This window comes from Tetrao urogallus (assembly GCF_951394365.1).
Source record: "Tetrao urogallus genome assembly, chromosome: 5".
In the NCBI taxonomy this organism is placed as follows: domain Eukaryota; kingdom Metazoa; phylum Chordata; class Aves; order Galliformes; family Phasianidae; genus Tetrao; species Tetrao urogallus.
Window position 1 is genome coordinate 62,123,478 of NC_136818.1, and position 23,441 is coordinate 62,146,918.

The 23,441-nt window shown below is 41.0% G+C and overlaps 1 protein-coding gene across 2 annotated transcripts in view; it reads right to left on the reverse strand.

Moving 5' to 3' along the window:
• The window catches only part of ADAM12 (ADAM metallopeptidase domain 12), a gene marked incomplete at its 3' end in the record, with an annotated part of 167,553 nt that overhangs the window by 28,126 nt on the left and 115,986 nt on the right, over positions 1-23,441 (reverse strand). Inside the window, exon 11 of one of the 2 annotated variants that reach the window (XM_079536500.1) lies at positions 18,732-18,880. The exons of the other annotated variant lie outside the window; for it this stretch is intronic. Within the exon in view, the coding sequence (XP_079392626.1) occupies positions 18,732-18,880 (149 nt within the window). The remainder of the gene's footprint in view (positions 1-18,731; positions 18,881-23,441) is intronic. 2 annotated transcript variants of the gene reach the window in all.

Genomic DNA, 23,441 nt, shown 5'->3' on the forward strand with positions numbered 1-23,441 from the left:
ACATCAGATGGTGTATTCACTCATCTCTCTTGGCAGCATGGCAAACTTCCTGTGCTTTTTCAGGAAAAAAAAAAAAAAAAAAAAAGAGAGGAAAAACAATGTTATTTGATAAGAATCTGCTTCTGTAATTCAAAGTCCAGCTTAGAAACCATGCCATTAAAGCAAATGCAGTTCTTATTTTAAATCTGGGCGACTCTAAAGACTACTGAAAATACTCATGTTTTGAATTTACACTGCTGGGAGCAGAGTTTGGCCCTGCTGTCCAGGCACACAGAGCCTGCGATTTATTTTGGAAATCACATGCACCATTTGCAAAATGATTCAGCGTAGTACAAATGCCTCCAAATATTCTGCATTGTTCTGCTAGAGAACTTTACTCCATTCTCATTCATGAATGTTTGCAGTTAGACTCAAGGAAACAAGTAGCACCTGGGTCCAGCCATCAATATCATATCCTAAAGAAATCTGCCATGCCCTGTCTGTACCGAGCTGTGCACACAATTACATCGAATCTGGATCACCACCAAGAAGAAAAACAGCTTTCAAGCTGCCTTATCTCCCCTAAGACCCGAGACCTTCCTCACTGCTGCTCCAGAGCCAAGCAGTAATTTAACATTACAGCAGCACAGGGAGACAACCTGCTAATGCCTGGACTTTATTCACTAAATGCTTTGTATCAATCATGTATTATTAAGGACAGGGCATAAGCCTTGCCAACAAGCCAGATAACAGATGGAAGTTCTGCACTGCTGAACTTCAGACTTCAATGAATCAACTGTTATTTCTAATATTCCGAAATGAAATGCTTGCTTCGTGGATAGTAATGCTGATAGCTATTAAAAAGGGATAATTCCTATTACAAAAAGAAATGCTAGACAATTTCAGGTGTGATATAGCTTCCGATGCCTGGGATTAAGGACAAATAAGCTCCAGAATAGCACAAGGTAAGAAGCAGGCTGCTAGCTGCAGCTCCAGCCCCAAGGGGAAGTGAGAAGGTACAAAGATGAGCAAAACTTTCTACCCACCTTTTCTATACTGCACAATTGGAGGTGATCTCAGCTGGACACTAGCACCTCCTCCCCCACTCTTAGTTCATTTGGAAAAAAGACACTCAGTTCTGCATGCATCACTATGAACACGTAGATGGATGTGCACTATCAAACACCAACAAAAACTCAGGAACCACCGACATGCCTAAGCGATTAATCCTGAACAAAGCATACAAGTGCTTGATCAGACATGATCCTCATATCAAAGTGCAAACAAATGAACACTGCATCACCCAGACAACTTCCTTTACCTCAGCAGCACAGATTTACTTTGATATCCAGAGATGAACGCGGGGAGACATACAGACCTTAGACTTTCTGAAGTCAATTCAGGAATACAAATAATGCGTTTTGCCCTGTGCCAGATGTTTGAGCCACATGCAGTTCACGAGAACAGCTTGCCGGTCAAAACTATCAATATTTTAGGGCTGCTCCTTTGTATCCATGAATGCTCAGGGTCATTTGCATGAATGTGAGATGTGCCTGTCCATCAGGAGGAGAACAGAATCCCTACTCTTAACCAGAGGTGAAATAATGTCATTGTTAATGAATGAGGTTTCTGTTTCCCCTCAAAGGAACTTCAAGCTGTTTCCTATTTTGAACTAAGAGATCCATTCATCTTCTGGCTTTTCCTGCTCTTGACACTGATTTCCTCAGCTGACATCAGTGCAGCACATGTTATTTGATGAAATTTTCTGAATATCTTTTCTTTACCAAGTAAGCTCAAAATAAAAACGTAAAAACAGAGGGGAACGCAACAAGTGGAAACAGAGTCAGTGAATGGAAAATACAGTGCAAGACAAGATACCACATCAACTGATTCCAGTTGGTGTTTCACTGGAAACATAACTGGTATTTAATACCATGATATTATGACACACAATTATTCTATTTTTTTTTTTTTTTTGACAAAATAATCCCATGTAATAGCCACAGCATTTGATCAGTGTGATTTTAAGCTACATTTTAGTTGCCTTTGCAATTCTTAAGCTGGTTCATCAGAAGCCTGCAAATTCTGGCAGATGGGAAGGGTTATCACATGTTTGTAGCATTAAGCATGCCATTTAAATGAATCTAGAGCTTATGAAAAATGATGAATAATCACATGAGGATACTCATCCTCTAAAAAGTGCAGCTCAACCCTTTGAATGAGCTTCAGACCTCATTTGGAAGGACTGCCTTTGAGTGGGAAAAGGCAGTGGAGCATCCAAAGCAAAGTCAGTCCTTCACCTGTCTCTGTGATTTCAGTGACAGAATGTAAATATCCTTGTTTGGCCATATGTGATACTCCATTACTTCTTTTGGAACAGCTCTCAGACACCAACTTGTACTGGCCACTGAAAGACCTTCCAGATGTTAAAAAAAATAAAAATCATTAGCAATCACTAAATGCCAGCATCACTCACAACACTTCCTTTTACAGACCCATATTACTGCTCTGAACAGAAATTAAATAGCAATTTAGTCCGACCTATTCCTACTCTGGCATCCTGAATAGCCCACACACTGGCTACACCATTTGAATCTGTACATCTAACATAAAATGGATCATTTTGTTGAACTGTTCTGGCTGTGGATACAACTCTGCAGAACTCAGATTGTGCCTGGCACTATTTCAGTCTTTTCAGTGGATTTACAGTAAGAAAAATCATTATAGAGTCTTTCTACCCCTCTTGAACCTGCAGCATTCCTCAGTGTCTCCTCAGTGCTTAAAAGATGTGTGTAATATCAAGCAGTGTCTGTCCCAGTTCCCAGCAAAAACAGCCCTGACTGCTCCTGCAAATGAGAGATTCACAGTAGTAAAATGATGGCTGGTAATTGATTCCTTTATAAACAGAGTCTGGTCTTGTCCCACTGATTTATATTTCGAGCACTCAAGCCATTCAAATGCCAGTTTCCTCTATCTAATTCTGCATTTAGCCTGTATTAGATGGCTCCTTTCATTAACTAAGTGAAGCAACATCATCATGGGAAGCGTCAAGTCCCTTTTAAGAAAAGAGGATTCTTTGTACTAACACTACATTGCTCGGCACAGTTCCTTTTTTTTGCATAAACTCTAAAAGTTCATCTCCATCATCTCCTTTTCAGAGGCATTCCCCCTCCTAATGGACTGAAGAACAAGAGAGTACAAGCACAGAAAAAGACAGAATCACTGCCCCAGAAAATTGCAGTTTTCAGAGATAAGACAGCCAAAGCATTCAGGAGGAAGGCAGTGGCTGCTGATTGATGCATGGTAGCACAGCAGGTCAGCTACAGCCCTAGCACAGGTCCTGCTGAGGAGCAGTGTTTGCCATTGCTGTCAATGTCATTCCAATCTCTAGCTTGAACAGGAATGGCACCGGCTCAGGCTGCAGGAGATCCCTGCTCCAAGCAAAAAATCCCACCACAGGATTGCAGGAAAACCTTGGGAAAGCCATCAGAAGTGGAACTCCCTTTGCTCTCCCAAACTTCTACATGTCCATCTACACCTACTGGTGCCTGAACATTTAGCACCTTGGGTCTGCCTCCTCCATGTTCCTCTACCATCAAACAAAAGATTTCCTTTGAGACACGTTTTGCTGTTTCTCAAGAGCCACTGAAGCAGCATCTCCATCAATACTTCTGGCAATTCTCTGTGTATGGCACAGCTCACCATGTCTTGGAAATGAACATTATGATTACTATGAATATTGTTATCCTACCCAATCTCAGATTCTTTTCTTATTCAAGAACATTTGAATAGGGCATTTATAAAGTAACTGACTTGTTCTCTCCAAAATGTTGGTATATATATATACACACACATACATTATACAAATGCATACAGTATATATCTATTTATAGGGTTCATTTATTCCAGTTCATATCACAATCTGATTATTCAGCATTATAGCAATGTTTATACAGAGCCTTTTACGTAAGGCCCTGAAGTGTTTTACAATTATTCACTCAATTAAAATGCACAACAGCCCCAAAGAGCTCTGTTAAGTACCACAGGGCCTTCTTCCCTGAAGTAATACGATAATTGGAGATTATATTAATTTTAAAAGGGCATTTTGATTTTCCTGTGCATGCCTCTTGAAATCACTGTTGACTCACTAATTTCCAAAGGTGCAGAAAATGGGATCTGGATTTGTCCAAAATGCTAGAAAAATAACCTGAGAGGAACTACGTGGAACAGCTCAGGTACCAGCAATGTTTTTGTGAGCATGAAGGTCCTCAAAGACAAGAGCAGGGCTCAGCCCCAGCTCTCAGCCAGAAATTTCACTAGTCAAGCATCTGAATTTCCAACACTTTTCATGATAACTCCGTGTCTTAACTGAACACCTCTGTGTCTCCCATCAGCCTTAGGATTCCTTGGGATACACAGCTGCAATGACCTTGTTTTTTCTCTTAAGCAAGGGTCCACACCAACAGCAATGTTCAGTCGAGCAGGGAGAGGCTTTCACCTTCCTACTGAACACAAACCTCTGGGTGGAACAGAAGACAAAGAAAAAGATATGTATTTTTTATTTGTCAGAATAGCCTATGTGTAATCTTTTCTTGGAAGAAAAGCTTAGGGTGTTAATGCTGCACTCCAAATTGCATTTTAATTTTATCCAGTGAATTATTAATGTAAAAAGTTGCCAATGGTAACAGGAGTTTGCTCTTTAGAACGTGTTTCAAGCAAACCATAGAATCAGAGAACTGCAGGATGTCTTGGGTAGCCTTATATGTTTTTACTTATTCTCTTTAGTCTGCAAAACTGTCAATTTTTGGCTGCAGAGTGGCTCCCTTTCAGCTGGAGAGGAGGAGAGCAACTCAGGTCCTACTTTTGGAGGTAGAAGATGAAACTTTGAGCTCCCTCTTGTTCATGCTCCACAGAATAAGAACCAACGTGTCAGTTTCCTATTGCAAATCCCAGCCTTACCTGTGAGCCTAAACCCAACTTTTTAACCTTAAAATACAGAGATATTTTTGCTTCTGTTAATTCATGTACAAGTGATTTTTTGTACTGACACGCTGCCAGCGGCAGAGAGAGTAAAACAAAAGGCAGAAACTCAAGCAGGGAAGGCAGAAACTCAAGAGAAATCCATGGTTCCAGACCCACTGAGGTGTTGATTTCAAGGAGCCATGACAATTTGCCAGCCTCCTCTATCTCCCAATCTAATTGACATAATTGTACCTCACATAAAGGCATCCTCCTCAGTTTTAACCTTCTAGACATAATTATTGCTCTCCATCTCTTGAAAACAACTTTTCAGGTCTCCTAAGAGATATGAGCCTAGTAGAACAAAACGGAATTTGCTATTAGATGACATTTTTAGACACTTCAGCTGTTCTGTGCAGTGTCTTACGTTAATGAATTAGTAATCATAGAGAACCTCATAGAACAGGGTACTGAGCAAGAGAGAAATCCCATTTCCTTTGATATTGAAATAGGTTTTCAAATGCTATAGATCTCTCAATGTATAAAGTTCTGTCATTACCCATTAGTTCATACCCCTCACGTTTCAGCAGCAATTGTTTAAAATTAGGCAAGCGCCATAAAATGGAGGTCGTGTTAATCTATTATTTAAATAATGGCTTTGTTTGTAAGTACTTTTGAGGGAGAAAGACACATAGTTTTAAAGTAGATCTCACAAGCATATTGAAGTAAAAGGAGATCCTAAAGGTAGCTGCAGATTCCCTCCTCGAAAAAAATTTTGCAAAAAAGCAATTTTGTTTTAATCTACATAAAGTACTGAAATAGGAAGTTTGCTTCAAAAGCAATTAGATGTGTGGCAACTCATACTTCTTTTTTCCAGCCTATTTTTCACTATATAGCTTCTTTTCTCTAGTTTTAATCCCTAAAGCATCAATAAAGTAGAGCACAGAATTGGGCCATGTAGTTATACATGACATCAAAGCTCTTGCTGTCTGAGTTCATGGTCAGTGATTTAAAAGCAAGCCTGGATCTCCCCCACAGCTTTTGTCATGTTCATTCTACGGTAGTTTTTACACTTCCAATAAATAACCATGAACGTCACACCAGTGATTAAATTAATTGATATGTCGTGGCAATTGCCTGTTGTGCTACAATGGAATTGCCTTGGTTATTGAAATAAAGTCTTTCCAAATAAATGTTTAAACTTCACTCGCAAATGCTTTCGGCTCACTGTCATTTAGCCTTGGGAATAATGCAGATTTCCAGACTTCGTTCAAGCAATATTACTTCAGGTGCCCAGACAGGATTGTCACAGTCCCAGCTGAGATTTGACCTCTCCCATTAAACTGAAGGTGAAAATTCAACTCCCTGAAACACTTGGAAAGGCAGATTTATAGTACTGAATGTTGGATTTCAGGGCAGGAGGCAGTGATGAAACAAATGGCTGAATGGTCCAGAAAAAAAAAAAAAATAAAATACTTTCTGCAAAGGAACAACACTTAATGGTTTTATACAGTATACACTGTCATGGCCTGATATTTCTGCAGCCACAAAACTGCCAAATAAAACATTATTAGCAGTTACTTTTACTTTGATGAATGTACAGTCAGAGAAGTTTTTTCTCGTTGAGAGGCCTGTTGTGACTTTCATTCCTGTTCTGGGGTGAAGCAACACCGAACCGATTTATCAACCTTGACAGTACTCTGACGATACGGCGGAGTTATCTGCATTGCAAAGGCTCTATGGGAATTGAACTCAGACAACTCTTCTTCCTGTTGGAAACCAGACAGCCAAGGAAAGTAGCTATAATCAGTCTGAATTTGCCTCTGGCTCATCTTTTGCTCTGTTTCCTTTTAGACCGCTACCTCATTAATAAAAATTTGCTGGATTGCTGAGAGTTCAGGTTTCACAATCTACCGCTTAGAATTTGAGGTTAATCCAATGCAACAAATAACAGAGGGAGGGATAAAAAGGCCAGGTCAGGTCTGGTCCCAGGCTAAAGGAAATCAGGGCAGCAGGCATCCCGTGCCTCCAACCTCTGCCAGCCCTGAAGGAAACCAGAGGTAAGAAGCACCACCAGCATTCCCTGCGTTTGCTGCAGAATACTCAGCATCCAATAAGCAAATAAAGATAAACGGTCCATCTCACTGCTCAAAATACCTTGCTGGAGGTCACCTTCCCATCAATTTTTTGTTAGATAAAAGACACTGTTCGACCCTGCTTGAAATACTAAGGACAGCATTGTGTCCTGGTGACATTTCATGTATTCCCAACGCGATTTTATAATCAGGTTTCGTTGTAGGCAGTTATATTCTGATTTTGGTCCTTTGAAAAAACCTTGGAATTGCTTTTTCAAATAGGTCAAGAGCAGCTAACAAGAAAAAAAATATATTTAAGTCTGACATTGGGAACAGGGGTTTGAGAGGATCCCTTCATAGAGCATATGTTCAGGTGAAAGAGCAGAACAAAATCATTTTTCAAAAAGCAAGCCAAACCAAACCAGAGGAAGCAGCAAACCAAAGTGCTAATAGAGGAAAATCAACCCATGATATTTATGCACATTTACCCATTTCACCTTTGCAAGCTCCTGTTCTGCCAACGCGTACCTAACTACAGCTTGCGATACACCACATTCAGAAGAACAAAAGAAGCACAGTTATCCTCCCAGGTGGTGCTGGGACAGTCTTGAAAACCACCCAAGGAGGTTTTCAAGAACCATGGAGGTGTAGCCCTTATTGGCATGGCTTAGGGAGCACGGTGGGGTAGGCTGACAGTTAGACTTGATGATCTTAATGGTCTCTTCCAAATTTAACGATTCCATGATTCTTTAATTTAAAGACCTGCCATCGTTTGGTACTCACTTGGCTTCAACAGATGGGTTTGGGCTAGGATAAGCCTGCACATCAAGCGTAGATTCAAATGACAGCAGGACTCAGAGAAGCACAAAACCCTCTGGAGGAGGAAGCCAGGCCAAGAAGAGGATATTTGGGAAGCATCTCTGAACAAATCTCACAAGGAAGCAGCTCACTGCGAAAAGCAGCAGCAGAAGCATTAGCAGAAAGAATCTTACCGAAATGACAGCTGGAAAGACAAGAGACAAAGGTCCTAGAGAAAAACGGCTGAGCTTTGCAAAACACTAGAATGAATATACACCTGGGGGACAGACTGGCATTGATTTCACCTAATGGCCATACTACCCAGTCTCTTAATAAATCAGGACTCCAAGACAGGAGTATCTGACTTGCAAGCACCTCGCCTCAATTTTTTCTCTTTCAGAAGATGCAGAGAAAAGATAAGTGAGGCATTAACAAGGCCAGGAATCAGGCTGCAATCCCCCAGCATTTCCACCTTCCTAGTGTGCATTCTGCAAGATAAGAGCTGAGGAAAAAGCAGCTTTTTCCCCACGTCACCTGTATCACATCAGGCAAACAGAAATGAAAATAAGCTAGTTAGCATCAGCATTGCATGTAATCATCATATCGAGCTAACAGAAAAGAATAGATCGACTCGTATTTGTGCCTCAGGGATCCTTAAGCAAGCAAGTGAAAAAATCTGAAGGGATCCATAGGAGCCCTTGCTTTCCTGTCAACTTTGATGGAGCTTGGATTTCTGAAGCCAATTGGCTGCCAGGAGAATGTCAGTGATGAAGATGAACACAAATTCCACGCTACTTTAGAATAAGCCAGGAAGGCTCCTTAGGAGCCCAAGTTATTTCACATCTCTATTTTCTGTGACTTCCCATTAAAACTGGTGGTTGCTTATCTCCATCCCACCACTGTGACTGCAGCATTCAGTTCTGAAGAGTCTTTGTTGGGGGTAAAACAGACATCTTCATTCTCTGAATGCTAAACTTTTTGCACATTTATCCCAGACAAAAAAGGCTCTGTGATTCCCATGACAACTGTGGCAAATGCAGCTGTAGGCATCATTTAATTACAGTGATTCAGACTTCCAAGTCAACATCAATTCCTTACAATGCTTCAGGGCATACAACACATGTTAAAAAAAAAAAAACACCAAAAAGCATTCATGTGACCTTCAGAATATGCCCTTTAAGGTATGTTTCCACTTATACTCTGGGAGTTTGGAATTTGTCAACACCAATTATAACTGGACATTGCACACTTAATTCTTCATGCACTGCACTACTGGTTTATCCTTGCAGTCTGATATGTGGTGTTTTGTTGTTTTTGTTTTTTTTTTCTTGAAAAGAGAAAGCCAAGATAAAGCAAAATGTCCTTACATGATTTCTTCTTATGGGTCATGGCAACAGCAGTAGTACAGGAGACAAATGTCCCTTACAGAGCTATATTTTGTATAGATAGTACACTGACAAGACAAAATGCAGCTGAACTCTCACATGCCAGCATCCAATCCACTAAAGCTGTGCCCATTCTGGATACATCGCAGGGTAGAAAACATGACTTGTCCTAAAGTATCTGCTATAAATAATCAGACCAGAAGTAAAATGTGTTTTCATCTGAGAAGTAACCTCTCTCCTTGTCAGCTTCACTTACAGAAAATGCATGCTGTAAATCTCTATGAGTCCTCCTCTAGAATACACCAAAAAAGAAAAATATTTTCATTTCTAACAGCACATCTCCTGAGGTGTGGGATTCTAAGCTAAACTAAAAAGTAAAACCTTTTCTTTTTTTTTTTTCCCTTTTTTTTTTAATTTATTTTTTTATAAGGAGCTGCCCTGTAGCTCTGTGTGCTAATTGCTAACAGTGATTTGCTCCTGCAGAGGACTAAAGAACAGGCAAAGAATTGTAACCCATGCTACTAATGCACAGATCTTATTTACTAAAACAATTAAATATATCTGTAATGTATGGAAATTATTAACCAAAAAGGGATGCCAAATGGGCTGCAGACATGAGGCTACTTGGAGTTAAGGAAAGGAATGACATAAATCTGGTTTGCAATCTCATGGCTGTTTCCTACTAAAGGAAGGACCAGAATTCAATCTGCTAAATTACTCAGGCTGAGCTCAGACCAGTTTGGAAACATAAGCAGCTTTAGAGTTTAATTAGAAACTGTTTATATCTTAAAGATAATTTCATTTTCTTCAACTCACAACAGAGTTAATTGCAGATAGTTCTGCTGACTCCACAGATTGAAGTCTCCAAGCTGCCAGACTGAAAAATGCAAAGTAAGGTCTGCACAACTGCAAACAAACTGAGAGGGGTCAGGAAATACCGTGCAACTAATGATGGCTTGATTAGCTAATGCTTAAGAAGGTACTGCGAGATGCCAAGCAAGGACAAAAGAGCATCAGCCAGTAAATTAAAAAGTCCTTTCTCACACTGTATTTCTGGTCTCCATCCCATTCATCACATGACCGTCTGCCTTCTTATTTATTTTTTTTTTAGCACTTCAACTATGTGTGTATATTGACTCCAACAGACGTGTTGGAGTCAATGCTTTTTGCTTCAAGTTGTGTTTGGCACCAAAGCCAAGATGCTGTATTCATGGCATGCCTGGCTGGCTCCTGAAGCTACTATGGATCTCCAAAGAGTGTACATTCTCATGTACAGCTCCATATACTCCAGAAACTGTATTTCAGCAGTGAAAAACCGAGGGAACCCGTTATCCTGCTTTCTTCAGGTGATTTTTTTTGTAAAAGAACAGTGATTGAGACTAATACTGAATGTAGCAGAGTTTGAGTATGGTTAGTTCTTTCCTATCTTGTCCTTAGTAAATTTTAACTTGTTGTTTTATGTACTTAGCTGCATGCTTGTAACACAGTTAAATGCATTTTGTTCTATGCTGATTTGAAAACAACAAAGAAAAGCAGATGACAAAATACAAATTCCCCATAAAAGCCTTTGAGAGTTGAATGTTCTGTGCAGAATGGCTCTCCAAGAGACACCAACCACCTATCTATCATGCAAAAATATATTTATGCATTATAAAACCATCATTACTGTCACTAGCCTTCTTTTGATGTGCAGTCCTAAGTCTCATCAATGGCAATGGGTGATACATGAGGGAAGAATAGACCTTCAGCATCATTTAAAGACAGGAACTACTCAACAACACGCTTTAGAAATAGGGTGCTGGTCCCTTGGTGGTGGAGGGAGACAAAGAAGCTGCTGAGCACGTCCTGATCCTGCCCCAATCCTGCTGTTCACAGCTACACCAGGATAACTGTGTGCCTCAGCTACCAAGCAGATCACCACGTAATAGTCACCGTTCTTCTGCCCTGACATTTAACTTGGGTGGTTTCCATGACCTGGATAACCACATAGCCCCACAAAGCTCTAGTCCAGTTGACCAGAGGTGGAAATAAACCATCACACAGCAATAAGACAAGTTGGAGGTTAGATCCACAGGGCATATTGCCCAAAACACTACTTCACTGCTTTGCTGCGGGTATAATTTGACAATCAGAAATAACTATGGCTTATGTACAGAGAACCTGCATGCAGATTCCATAATCCACACACCCATGGTCTAAGACTTACTTTAACAGAGGGAACAAACACCCAGTCCCATCAGCCCAAGCTTTGGCACTTTGGTGGCTTTGGGGAGCACTTCCAGAGCACCCTTGGACCCTCATGGTTTGGGGAAGAAGATGCAAAGCAATGGCTCGAGCACCTCAAGAGCCAGTTCACACACAGAAAATTCTGCCCTTACACAGATGGCAACCACTGGAAAAACCCTGGAGGTCTGAACACGTAAGAATCTGTATCAAAAGTTTATGCATGAAAGCAAAACACCAAATGTTACTGTTAGTTTCTCACTTGCAGGAAAGCTGCCTTTCAAGGATAGCTGCATCTCCTAGATCATACAGAGCTAGTTTCAAAACAGCTGGGAAACGGCTTAAAGCATTCATCAAAGAACAAATGCTTCCTAACCTAATTCTTGGGTGCTTAGAGCACTTGCACAGCAGACCCACAGACCAACTTATCCCCAGGGGCAAGTGAGAAAACTTTCATTTATGACATCTTCTGTGCTACGAAGGGTCTTGGCTGGCATCACAGAATCACAGAATCACACAGAATCACAGAATCACCCGGGTTGGAAGGGACCTCAAGGATCATGTAGTTCCAACCCCCCTGCCTAGCAGGGCCACCAAACATACACATCACTTTTTAGTCACTCATGAAGAGGTAGACATCTGGAAAGAACACTACGCTTTCACTTAAATATTTCATTTAGCTTAGTTATAGCTAATATACTCAGCGTTCAGTGCAGAATACCTAATTGTTCCCTGGGGGAATTAAAACATAGTATGTACTGATGCTGTTTTTCACAAGCATCTGAAAGAAACTCTCCTGACGGTCCTTCCTATCTTTAACTTTTCTCCATCTCTCCTCAGCAATACTTCAATTAGTTTAGTTTGGGAACGTCACTCAGACAATTCTTAGTAAATCGTGTTTTGCTCTCGATCCCATTCACAAATCCATACCTTCTTGCTGCTTTTTATTTTACTTCTAACCATAAAGGTGTAAATTTTACCTAAAAACATACTGGTAATAGTGAATGCGTTTTGGATTTGTTAAAAGAAAGTCTGCAAATTTCTACAGTAAACAAACCACTGTTTTTCTACCTCTCCAGTTCAACTACTGCTAAGTGCTCTTGACTGTCCTCCTCCCCCAGATCCTGCCTCCAAAGCTTAATAATTAATGTGAAATTGTGCACTGCAAAGCAATTACTCAAAATTAGTTTTTCTTTTCAACTGCAAGCCACAGTTCCACAAAAATCCTCTAAAATATCTGAGAAGTTTAAGAATTGATTTAAATCACATTTCTCCTTTTCCCTCACTTATGATCACCACACAAAATCTTGGTCTGTGGCTGCAGTAGAACCCCAAGGCACTCTGCAGCAAAGGCAAAACACGGGCATTTCCACCAGCACGGTCACAGTCCGAGCTCCACTTCCCTGTAACAAATGCAGTCATATTTATCTGAGCAAATTGAATTTAAAACCTGACCAAATCAGAAAGATATACTGCCTTTAAACTCTAGCTGCAAAAATGGAAATGGTAACGCAAGATCCAAGATAAGAACTGGAAAAAAGAGCCAGGCATAGAGGGATTCATCTCATTCTTTGATTTTTCTAAAGCAACATCACAGTAAAAGGAACATGACAGAGAGGAGTTGCTGTGCAGAGCAGTTATCACGGAGGAGCTGCTTCCTTGTTTATATTACTGGTGCAGACCTTCCTGCATGGCACCACACATCTCCCCATCCCTATCACTACATACGTGTCATCGCTAGGATGCAAACCAGCACACGTCCTGGACAAGGCAATTATCAGAACAGAGGAAAAGCAGGACCGCTGAGGAGCTTAGATTGAAACAAATGTTGATGAAGAGATATTCTTTTATTTAAAAATCTGTCAGGCAAATAGTAATGGCCAAGCCCTCTCTCAGCAAGTTGGGTTTTGTAATTCCTAAAAAAACCCCACAAACTTGAATCCATGTCTTGAAAAAAGTTGTTTTAGTAGTACAATATTTTTATTTTCCGAATGATTTGCTATTTTCAGTTCTTTTGCATTTCATCTCTTCATCACGGTCACTGAAGAAAAGCAGCACAGAGCCAAGATAAAAAAAAAAGTCAGGGTAGACTTACATGACCTGCTGCCAGGCTATGCTTGGTGTGTGGCAGGACCTGGGAGACTGGACACACAGTGCTGTTTCTTGATCCTTGTTTTCAAAGGTACAACATTCCCACAGCGAAATGCAAAGGGGGCTGGAGGGGAGAAGAGCAACCCTTTCCCAGTCATCCCCTTTTCTGTCTGAATGGTGAAAACCTACTACTGTATGTGGAAGTTCAAAAAGAGATGAAATGAACTGCTCTACCCTAGCAGCCTGCCTGGCATTTCAATTACCTTTGGCCAAGATGAAACAGCAACAAGAATTCTCCTGATCCTGATAAGAGCAACACATTTCTGGGAGATGACAAGGAAAGCAGCTTTCCTTGTCACCGGGCTCAGAGAAGGGTTAGAGACTACAACAGGTTCAGCATTTGAATGTGCTTAGAAAGATTAGTTATCCTTTGTGAATTCCTGGGCTCTCGTTAACACCTAAGCTGCAGGAGAAACATGGGGAAGCATCAAGGAATATTCTGTTAACTGTAATGAAGATCACATTTACAGTACACTCGTCTGCCCTGAAGAGCAGTCGGCTGTGCAAGTCCCCCATATATAAATTAGAAGAGCATGGTCTTGGCAAGGACCCAGACATGGATGAGGTGAAGCATAAACCATTAGGTTTATTGGAGGGAAGATGGATGGCTAAAAATGTTTGGCTCCCCTTAAGGCTAGGCTAGAAGTTTCAAATGTATATGAAGCTTTCAACTAGTTTGGGGAAACTCACCTGGTTTCAACCACCAGGGAGATAACAGTGCATCGTTTTGATGAAGCAGCACATAAACAGTACATTTTCAAAATCATTAAAGAACTTATCACAGGTAGTTGGCATAATTTTGCTCTGCAGTTTGTGGTAAATTCTGTTTAGTTGCAGTGATATAAATCTGGAGCAATGCCTTGGATTTCACTATAACTCTCCTGGTTTTATGTAACTGTCAGGAAGAATATTTGCATTCCCAAGAGCGGAAAATTTAGGGAAATACTTGGAAAACAAGCAGAATAGTGAGATGGCCTTGCTGACTCAGCATAGCCCCTTTGTTTTGAGATACTGCAATCACAATAAAAACATTTGCAAATCTCTTTTAAGACTCCTTATCACCTTCTTTTCACTTGAAACAGTTTATGGTCAAAACAACTAAAAGAAATGAACAAATAACATTTAAACATACACATAAAAAGAGAACAATGTGATAATACTAAACATTTCCTTGTTGATACTATTTTTGCAGTAAAAACCCACACAGCAGGATTTATGTGGTTTCCGTAGGAGATATTTGAGTCTCTAAAAGATCTGGAGTGCCACAAATTGTGGGTTTGGTTTCATACGCTTAATTCCATGCCACACAAAATATATTCTGCTGAAATATTGGGTCCTTAAGGCATTTGTTGCTCACACAACAGAGGTACACATCTTGCTGGTATCTTTTAGGAGTGAAAGCTTTAAGAAGCTCATTAAAGGATAGATCCAACAGTTTAAATTCCAGACTGATCCCTGGAGATTTTTTCCACCAAGAAGTAATTTCCAAGATGACTTTTTAATGCTAACCTCTTCAAAGACTGAAACATAAGAACTGAAAGAAGATGGCAATAATTAATGAAATCACTTTTAAGTAAAAAGTCTTCAAACATTCCCTTTTGCTGCAGAACCACTCCAATGACTCTAAAGTCAAGTCTGCAGAGGCATTTTTGTTATAGCCCAGATATTTCCTACCCTTTTTAGAGATTAGATAAGGACTTCTCAGCAGCTCATGCTTTTTACTTCAGCCCAAGGATTTTTTTTTTTTCCTTTTCTTTTACGTATCAAATTTAGCTTAAACCAACAGAAATTAGAAGGGCACAGTGCGAGTGCCAGTGAGTACACTGAGAGAACAAACTTCTCTCCAGATGTATTTAGCTTCCTTGACAAGTTCTGTGTTTTGATGTTTTTCAGGTAGGGAATATCACAGATTCATAGAAAAATCAGAATGGTTTGGGTGCAGAAGGGATCTTAAAAACCACCTAGTTCCAATCCCCTGAGGTGGACAGGGTTGCCACCCACTAGATTCGGTCGCCCAAACCTGGCTTTGATCATATCCAGGGGTGAGGCCTTCCAGAGCATCTCTGGGCAACCTGCTCTGATGCCTCATCACCTTCATCACAAAGATTTGCTTCATTATGCCAAATTTAAGATCTGCCTTCTTTTAGTTTAAAGCCATTACCTCTTGTCCTGTTACTACATGCCCTCGTAAAATGCCCCTCTTCACCTTTCTTGACGGCTCCTTACAGGTTCTGGAAGGCTTCAGTGAGGCATACCCAAAGCCTTCTCTTCTCCAGGCTGAACAAGCCCAATTCCTTGACCTTTCTTCACAGGAGAAGTGCTCCAGTACTCTGACCATCTTCATAGCTTTCTCTGGAATGACCCCTACAGGTCCATATCCTCTTATGCTGGGGGCCCCAGACCCAGATGTAGTTCTCCATCTGGGGTCTCAGGGAAAACAGAAGGGGACAATCACCTCCCTTGCTCTGCTGCCACCCCTGTCTTCTGATGCAGCCCAGGATACAATTGGATTTCTGGGCTGAAAGTGCTAGTTCACACTGAGCTCTCATCAACCAAAACCCCGAGTCCTCCTCAAGGTCACTCTCATTCCATTTTCTGTCCAGCCCGTGTTTGTGCTTGAGAGTGCCCTGACCAGAGTGCAGCACCTCACACTTGACTTTGTCAAGCTTCAAGAACTTTGCCCTCACATGTTCCCCCCAGATGGCATCCTCCTCCTCCCGTGTGTTGCACGCACCAAACCCTGCAGCTTACTGTCCTCTGCAAACTTGCTGGAGGTGCACTCAATCACACTGGCTGTGTCACTGACAAAAATGAATATTAATTTGACCTTCTCTTAACTGACGCTTGCAGAGTTGAGAACTGTTCGATGTTCCTTGAATAATGGTGCTCAGAGGAATACTACTGTTGGTCAGATGTTGGGTAAATATTGAAAGTGTTAATTTTAAATTGGTAAAATGCAGTTTGGCTTAAGGCATAAAGTATTCGCCTGGAATACTTATTACATATCGACAGCACAGCATGAAGGTAAAGCCTAAGGCTACAAACCCAATGTTAAAATCTCCATTTATAATTCACTAATCACTGCAAACACACCAGTACACTCTTTCCTGTGAATGTCACAACTCTTCCTGGGGTGTAAGTTGTAGACAAAGTTTGGTGAAAATCCAGAGAGTGCGACAAAGCTTTGGTACACCTCAGGGTTCCATACCTATGAAGTGCTGGTGTTGGGTAGGGCACTGCTAAGGCAGCACAGCTGGTAAGCCACCAGGGTGCTGCTGAAACCCTGGGATAAAGCGAGCTGAGGTGCTTGAAGGAACACAGTGAGCAGGTACAAAACCTTACTCTGGATGTGCCCAGAGCCAAGTGACTGGACTGGCATACCAGGGACACCTTCTGATAAATCCACTGGGCTGCACTGGAACAGGTTGCCCAAGGAGGCTGTGGATGCCCCATCCCAGCAGGCATTCAAGGCCAGGCTGGATGTGGCTCTGGGCAGCCTGGTCTGCTGGTTGGTGACCCTGCATACAGCAGGGGGTTGGAACTGGATGAGCATTGTGGCCCTTTTCAACCCAGGCCATTCTGTGGTTCTATAATTCCATGGTGCTGAAAGCAGAACCACAGAAAAGCTAGCTAACCTCATGTTAGAGATACATCCACAGGCTGAATTTGGAAAACATCTAGAAGCTTCTGTCCTGATTGCATCTCCAGTATTTATTTCCCAAAGCAGAGCAACTGGACGCCCAGCTAGCATCTCAGCTGAGATGACAAAATCTTGCATGCCTCGTTCTGGAGCTCAGAGCCCAGACTTGCCTGCCCACTGCATACCCACCATCATATCACCTCTCTTCAGAGCCACCTTCAGTTCGTTTTCACAGTGTGTTTAATAGCCCTGACTTGCTGCAGAATGCAATTCCGCAGGGATATTTACTACCTATTGTTTCAGAAGAGCCAAGCTATTTTTCTCTCCCAAACCACTCTCATTCTCCTCTAAGCACACAACTCTCTTTTTCATTGTTTGTCTCTTAACTTGCTGTGTTTGGCCTCTGGCCAGAATCCCTTTTTCTGCCTTGAAGGAGAGTGACAGCTTGCCTTTGAAGAAGTGCCAAAGCTGTTGTTTGGCTGACCAGCAGGGAGCAATCCTGCCCAACGCTCCCTGCCCTCTCCCATATTGCCCTCCTTCCTCAGAAACATGCAGTTTCCCAGCAAGCTGAGCTGATAAAAGAAATCCCAGAAGAGATTTTCTAAGCAACGTACATATAAGGTTTAAGCACGCACAGAGTGTTGGAACTAGAAGACACACCAGAAGATCAGACTAGACCATCCACTCGCCCCATGGCAAATCCAGCTACACCTACCAGATGCTGCTGACAGATATTTGCCTGAGTGGTTGCAGCTTCAAGTCAGTGACATTTCTGTGGGCTACCCAGTCCAGCGTGCCACTTTCCAACAGTAAACTTTGGTAAACCTCATTTTTTTCTTCCATTTAATGTTATTGGTTCTTGTCTGAACGTGGACACGAAGAGCTCATTCATTATATTGCTCATTTTTCAAGTAGTATTTTAAATTGCAGAGGAGCAAGCTGTAATTAGTTACCTGGTTATGGCGCCTGTGCTTTTCATGTCTACAAAAACACCAAACTTCTCTGTCCACATATCTGCTCATATGCTAATACCACTGCACATCAACAAAGGGTCAAATGCCAAAGTCTGTGCAAAACTAAAAATCTTCTCAGCACAACACAAAGACTTTACAGAGAGTCTAATAATAATAATATATTTCCTGCATTGCTTTATTTCCTACACAGTCATCTTAGTCCTGGCCTTGGGACATCGTTCATTTCCTATTATGACTATGAAAATCTGTTGGCAAGATGAGAGAGGCTGAAATTCTGATTCACCACTTGCAATGCAGTTCAGTTTTTAAGAAAAGCTTAACCAGCTGCTTGTAGCATTTCTGTCTGTCACACTGGTAATATGGAAATAGAAAAGTACAAGGGTACATGTCCTGCACTGATAACAAGTATAATTGTTTCAGCTTGAGGGGGATAACTGCAAAGAGATTTGACAGGTCTTGAAACTCTTCATTTTTCCTTTAAAAATACCTGAGACACAAAAACCAAACTGTTTTCCACTCTAAGTGCAACAACACCCCTCACACTTACCCCGTAGAAGGGTTCATGATGCAACCTCCTTTGTCAGTAGATGCTTTGCAGTTGCAGCCCCTCTCCAACGTATCGTGATTCATCCCAAAATTGTGGCCCAGCTCATGAGCCAGGGTGACTGCTGCACCTAGAGGGTTCTCTGAATGATCCTTAAGAAAAAAAAAATATATATATAATAGCGGTCAAAATATGAAAGCAACTGATAATACACAGTCCCACTCCAAGGTCCTATTCCTCATAATGCTTTATGAACTTACCAGCTACGGTAATACTGTTGTTAAAAGCACACAATTTAAAATCCATTCATGAATACCAGATGCAAATTGGGATTTTCAGAGCAGCCTATCCGTCCTGGCCACCCAGCTTTCTCAGCACATCAAATATTCAAGGCCATCAGGCAACTCTGAACATATGGGCCATATCTTTATTGAGGGCTTTACATTTACCTGCTGAAAAACTCCCCAAACTTCCCAAGACATGGCAGTGGCAGAAAACAGTAACTTAGATGTGGAGCATGGGGAAGGGCAATCATTTATGGGAGAGGATGAGTGTGATGTGGGAAAAACAAAAAGATCCATCCTTTCAGGAGGCAAATTACAAAGGAAGCAAGAGATTTCCCTTGGTCTGTTCTATCTTCATCATACTGTTTCTTTAATGCCAGAAAGTCCAAGAAGAGTTTTCAAGCCTTGTAGGAAAGACAAAGGACCCTTAAAACCTTTTTTTTTTGTTTGTTTCTTTGTTTGTTTTTTAAATTAAAGAACAAAGCAAGATGAAATCTTCAATGCCCTTCAGTTAACACCTATGAATATTCAAAATGCTGCAAGTATCAAGATCGAAATATTAACATTATTCCCTGTTGAAATGCTGGATTTTTTGGACAACTACTTCTGAGAAATTCCCTGCACGGTTTGATTAAAAGCTGCTGATCAGACTGATGTTTTGTCTGAACCACAAGAAAGAGACATTTCCACATCGATCACTTTCCTTGAGGGAAAAAATATCCACTGTACTCACATAAAATCTTTCCCCAAAGGCATAAACATGTAATATAAATGCATGATCCACTATTTATCAGTCAGTAAATGGAATTACTGTGTACAGCTGCCTGCTCTAAAAGCATATATGAATATATTCAGTTTAAATAACTCCTGGTATAATCTAAGTCAATCTTCAGACTAAAAAGAAGTGAAAGGTAAAAGCGTCCATGACATCAACTATCTATAAATGAAGCTTTTAATCTATGACTTGGGGAGGGGTCTGGTGGTTGGCAGCCCTGCCCATGGCAGAGGTTTGGAACTAGATGATCCCCTCCAACTGAAGCCATTCTGTGATTCCATGACTTTAGAGCTTCTCCTTCCATCTGGCTGTGCTAATGTTTTCAGTAATTCAATCCTTATATAGAAAAAAGAATAATTAAAAAAAAAGAGAATACAATTGAATTCCAACAACAAGGAACTACTTTTTCAGCTGAAAAAAGTACCCAAAACCCAAAAAGCAGTTTCATCTTTTAACAAAAGATTTCCCTGCTTTTCCTGAATTAAAAGAAATAACAGTATCAAAATGTCGTGACTAACATAGCAGCCAGTTGGTGTGCAGTTAACTTTTGAAATGTTTGTTTGAAGAAAGGAGCTGTACCACGTGTCCTAGGAAAAGGATCAACATGGAAACGTATGCAGCAAAATAATCTGTAATAATCAGGAAAATATTTACTCCTGCACAGTGCCTACGTATGGAGATGTCTTATCTAGATACTGGTCACATACAGATTGATTTGTCTTCGTTCTTACAGTAAATTATGAAATACCTAGGGTATTCAGTTCAATTGAATCTGGTGTCCTAAAAAGAACACAACCCCTCACACAACTGGAAAACAAGCCGGGACTGAAGATTAAGAAAACAATTACATAATTCCACATAATTTACTGGCGAAGCAATGGATGGATGCCTTGAAATTATTGCTGTGTTGTCCAGCCTCAGAAATTCCTCTGAGTTGTGAATCAACCATATAGACAACAAACTGAGATCAGCTCCTCAGCCTGCAAGGCTCTGTGCTGGTATTACAAAGGGACTCTGCTCATCTGAGCACCTCCAGCACTGGCAATTAAAAATAGAAATAAGAGTTCATGCTGTCCACTTCAGAACTGCAGCAATAAATGACCTGAAATGTAATTTGGGACTTGAATAAGCAAACAATTATTACATCCCATGCGGTTCTCATTACTAGCTCAGATCCACTTGGAATGCAATTTTATCAGTTTCTGGAGTGGGTTTTTAAAACAAGGAATGTGATGTCTCAGCAACAGAGGTTATTTGAAGACAGCATAAATGGAGATTATCAAAACAAACAGTAAGATGTCCCCCATTTGATACTGAGACCACTTAAGTATTGCAACTACTAAAGAAATGAATAGCAATGTGACTGATTTATTCCACCTCCTACTTTTAAAGCTAACTTGAGTAGTAAAAGTCATTACCAAACAGTTTCACAACCATTGTTAAGACATTAAAAGATGTTGCATAAAACAGGCAGCTGCTTTCAGCTGAACTCTGCTTCATTCCAGTGGGATTCAGTTGAAACCTCAGTAATAAAATACTGTCACCTACAGCTAGAACACTTTCATACCCCAATCCCTGTACTTTTCATGCAAGTTCACTCCATTGTAAAGAATGTAAGTTTTCAAAAATATACCTTTAATTTCATTTCAGCCATTCATTGCTTCTGTTCCACAGTTGTTTAGCTTAACTGCCTACTAAGGTCTATAGAAATTAGGTATGGAATTCGAGTGGAATTTAGATCTTATGGTAGACCTGGATAACTGCAAAAAAGGTCAGGATCATGCATGGTTCTGCTCTTCCCAAATTTACATTCAAAAGCTTCTCATTTGGTTTCTCATGCACTTACTCCATTTTCTCTTCCTTCTGAACTGTTTTCAAAGCCGGGAACTCTCTGAGGTTGGACGTTAGGATTGGGATGGCCATTATGAAATTATCAGGGCTGCTCAGCATTCAGTGTTGAGATGTTACAACTCCATAGCCTCCCATGTTAAAAGCTATTTCATTTGCACATTTTCCAGACTTAGAGCTTTTTGTCTGCATGTATGTATCAAGACTTTTCTGTGCATACCTGAATCAACCTTTGTTAATCAAGAGGGGTGAGGTTGGAAGCTGCCCACCTGGGTTTTAGCGTGAGAATTTGCTCGGTTTGGATTCGGCTCCTTATTGATGACTTGCTTGAAGAAGAAAAACATCCCTAGCTATGCTGTGCAAGCCTCAGGTTAATTTGCACCTCAAACATTTCAATTCACCAGGGTTGGAGTCTCTGGGAAACAACGCGTTCCACTGAAGCTGCAGCCTGGTTACGATTTCCCCACAGACCCTGGGTTTCTCCTGGACATATGAATCAGTCTCTTCTCTGTCAGAGCCCTGGGAACACTTTAAAGAAATACTGGTTCCTCTTTTTCGGTTACTGGAATGATTTTTTTTTTTTCCCCTGTTTTGTTTTTCTTTAAACACCAGTTTCCAGAGTGAGGAGGATGGGATTTGCTGTAAAATACTGCAGCGCATTTTAAAGTTTATGCTATAAATTAAAAGAACAAACAGTCATTGTTAAGAGTATGACCAACTGCAGATAAAGCCAAAGCAGTGACTGCTACCCTGAGGGAGGAATGGGGAAAATGGGGCCGGGTGGCTCATTTATGTCTTTGCCAAGAGTTGGAAGTGCACTGGGAGACTTCTGCAACTTTCCCTTCCTCTCTGCCTCCTTTTCCTTTCATACCTAACCTCATGATACACAACAAAAAGCTGTAACAAACACAAACTAGAGACTTGGTTTCTAAAGCCAACAAGAGACTGAAGCCTTTGTATTTTCTACAGTTTTGATGTGACTTCCTCCACCTGATTTGATTGTTTTCCCTGATCTTTCCTACTCCTCATCTCTCCTGCTCACCACATAAACCTTCCCAATCTGGATCATCAATATATCATATCTCATGAATGGCTTCTTGCCTGATTGTTTCAGAGACCACAAAGGAACCGTTCATTATGGGCCAGGCTCAGCCTGGATGCTAGTTAAGAAGAAACACATTGGCTTCAAGGAGCTGTATCTCTGGGGGCACTCTGCTGTGTGGATTGTCCTGAGGCAAAAATCTTGGTGTCTTGGACTCCAGGTTGGCCTTGCAGTGCTCTGAAGAACTGAGAGGTTTGAGACCATGCAAACTCAGTGCATAGTGCATTCCTCAGCTCCTCCTCACTGATACAGGAGAGGATGACTAAATCAACTAATGTGAGGGAAGCCTAGACTAAAACACAGAAAAAAACCAAAAGTTTTCAGGCACTTCCAGCACGAACTCAAAAATAAAGAACATCTTTGAGGTTTTTAGGGCTTCCTGGCTTTCGGCTCTTGAGCTGAGCTGAGGCTACCAGCAGAGCCTATTAGTGGCCTGCAAGCTTTTGAGTACACATCTTATTTCATTTCAAGTACTTGTACTGAAAAGCATAGTTAATTCAAAACTGCTTTCCCCTCCCTTGCACAAAACACTGTTTTCAAAATTCAAACCATTCTTTTACATTTCCCTCCCCCCGTGCCTCCCCAAAGAAAGCATCCCAGAACTACTGGCAGATATTGGCTAAGATAGCTGCTTGTTTGTTGGTCACATCCAGCATCTAACAACACTACCTGTAATACTCTCTAAGAGAGATTTAGGTGGAATA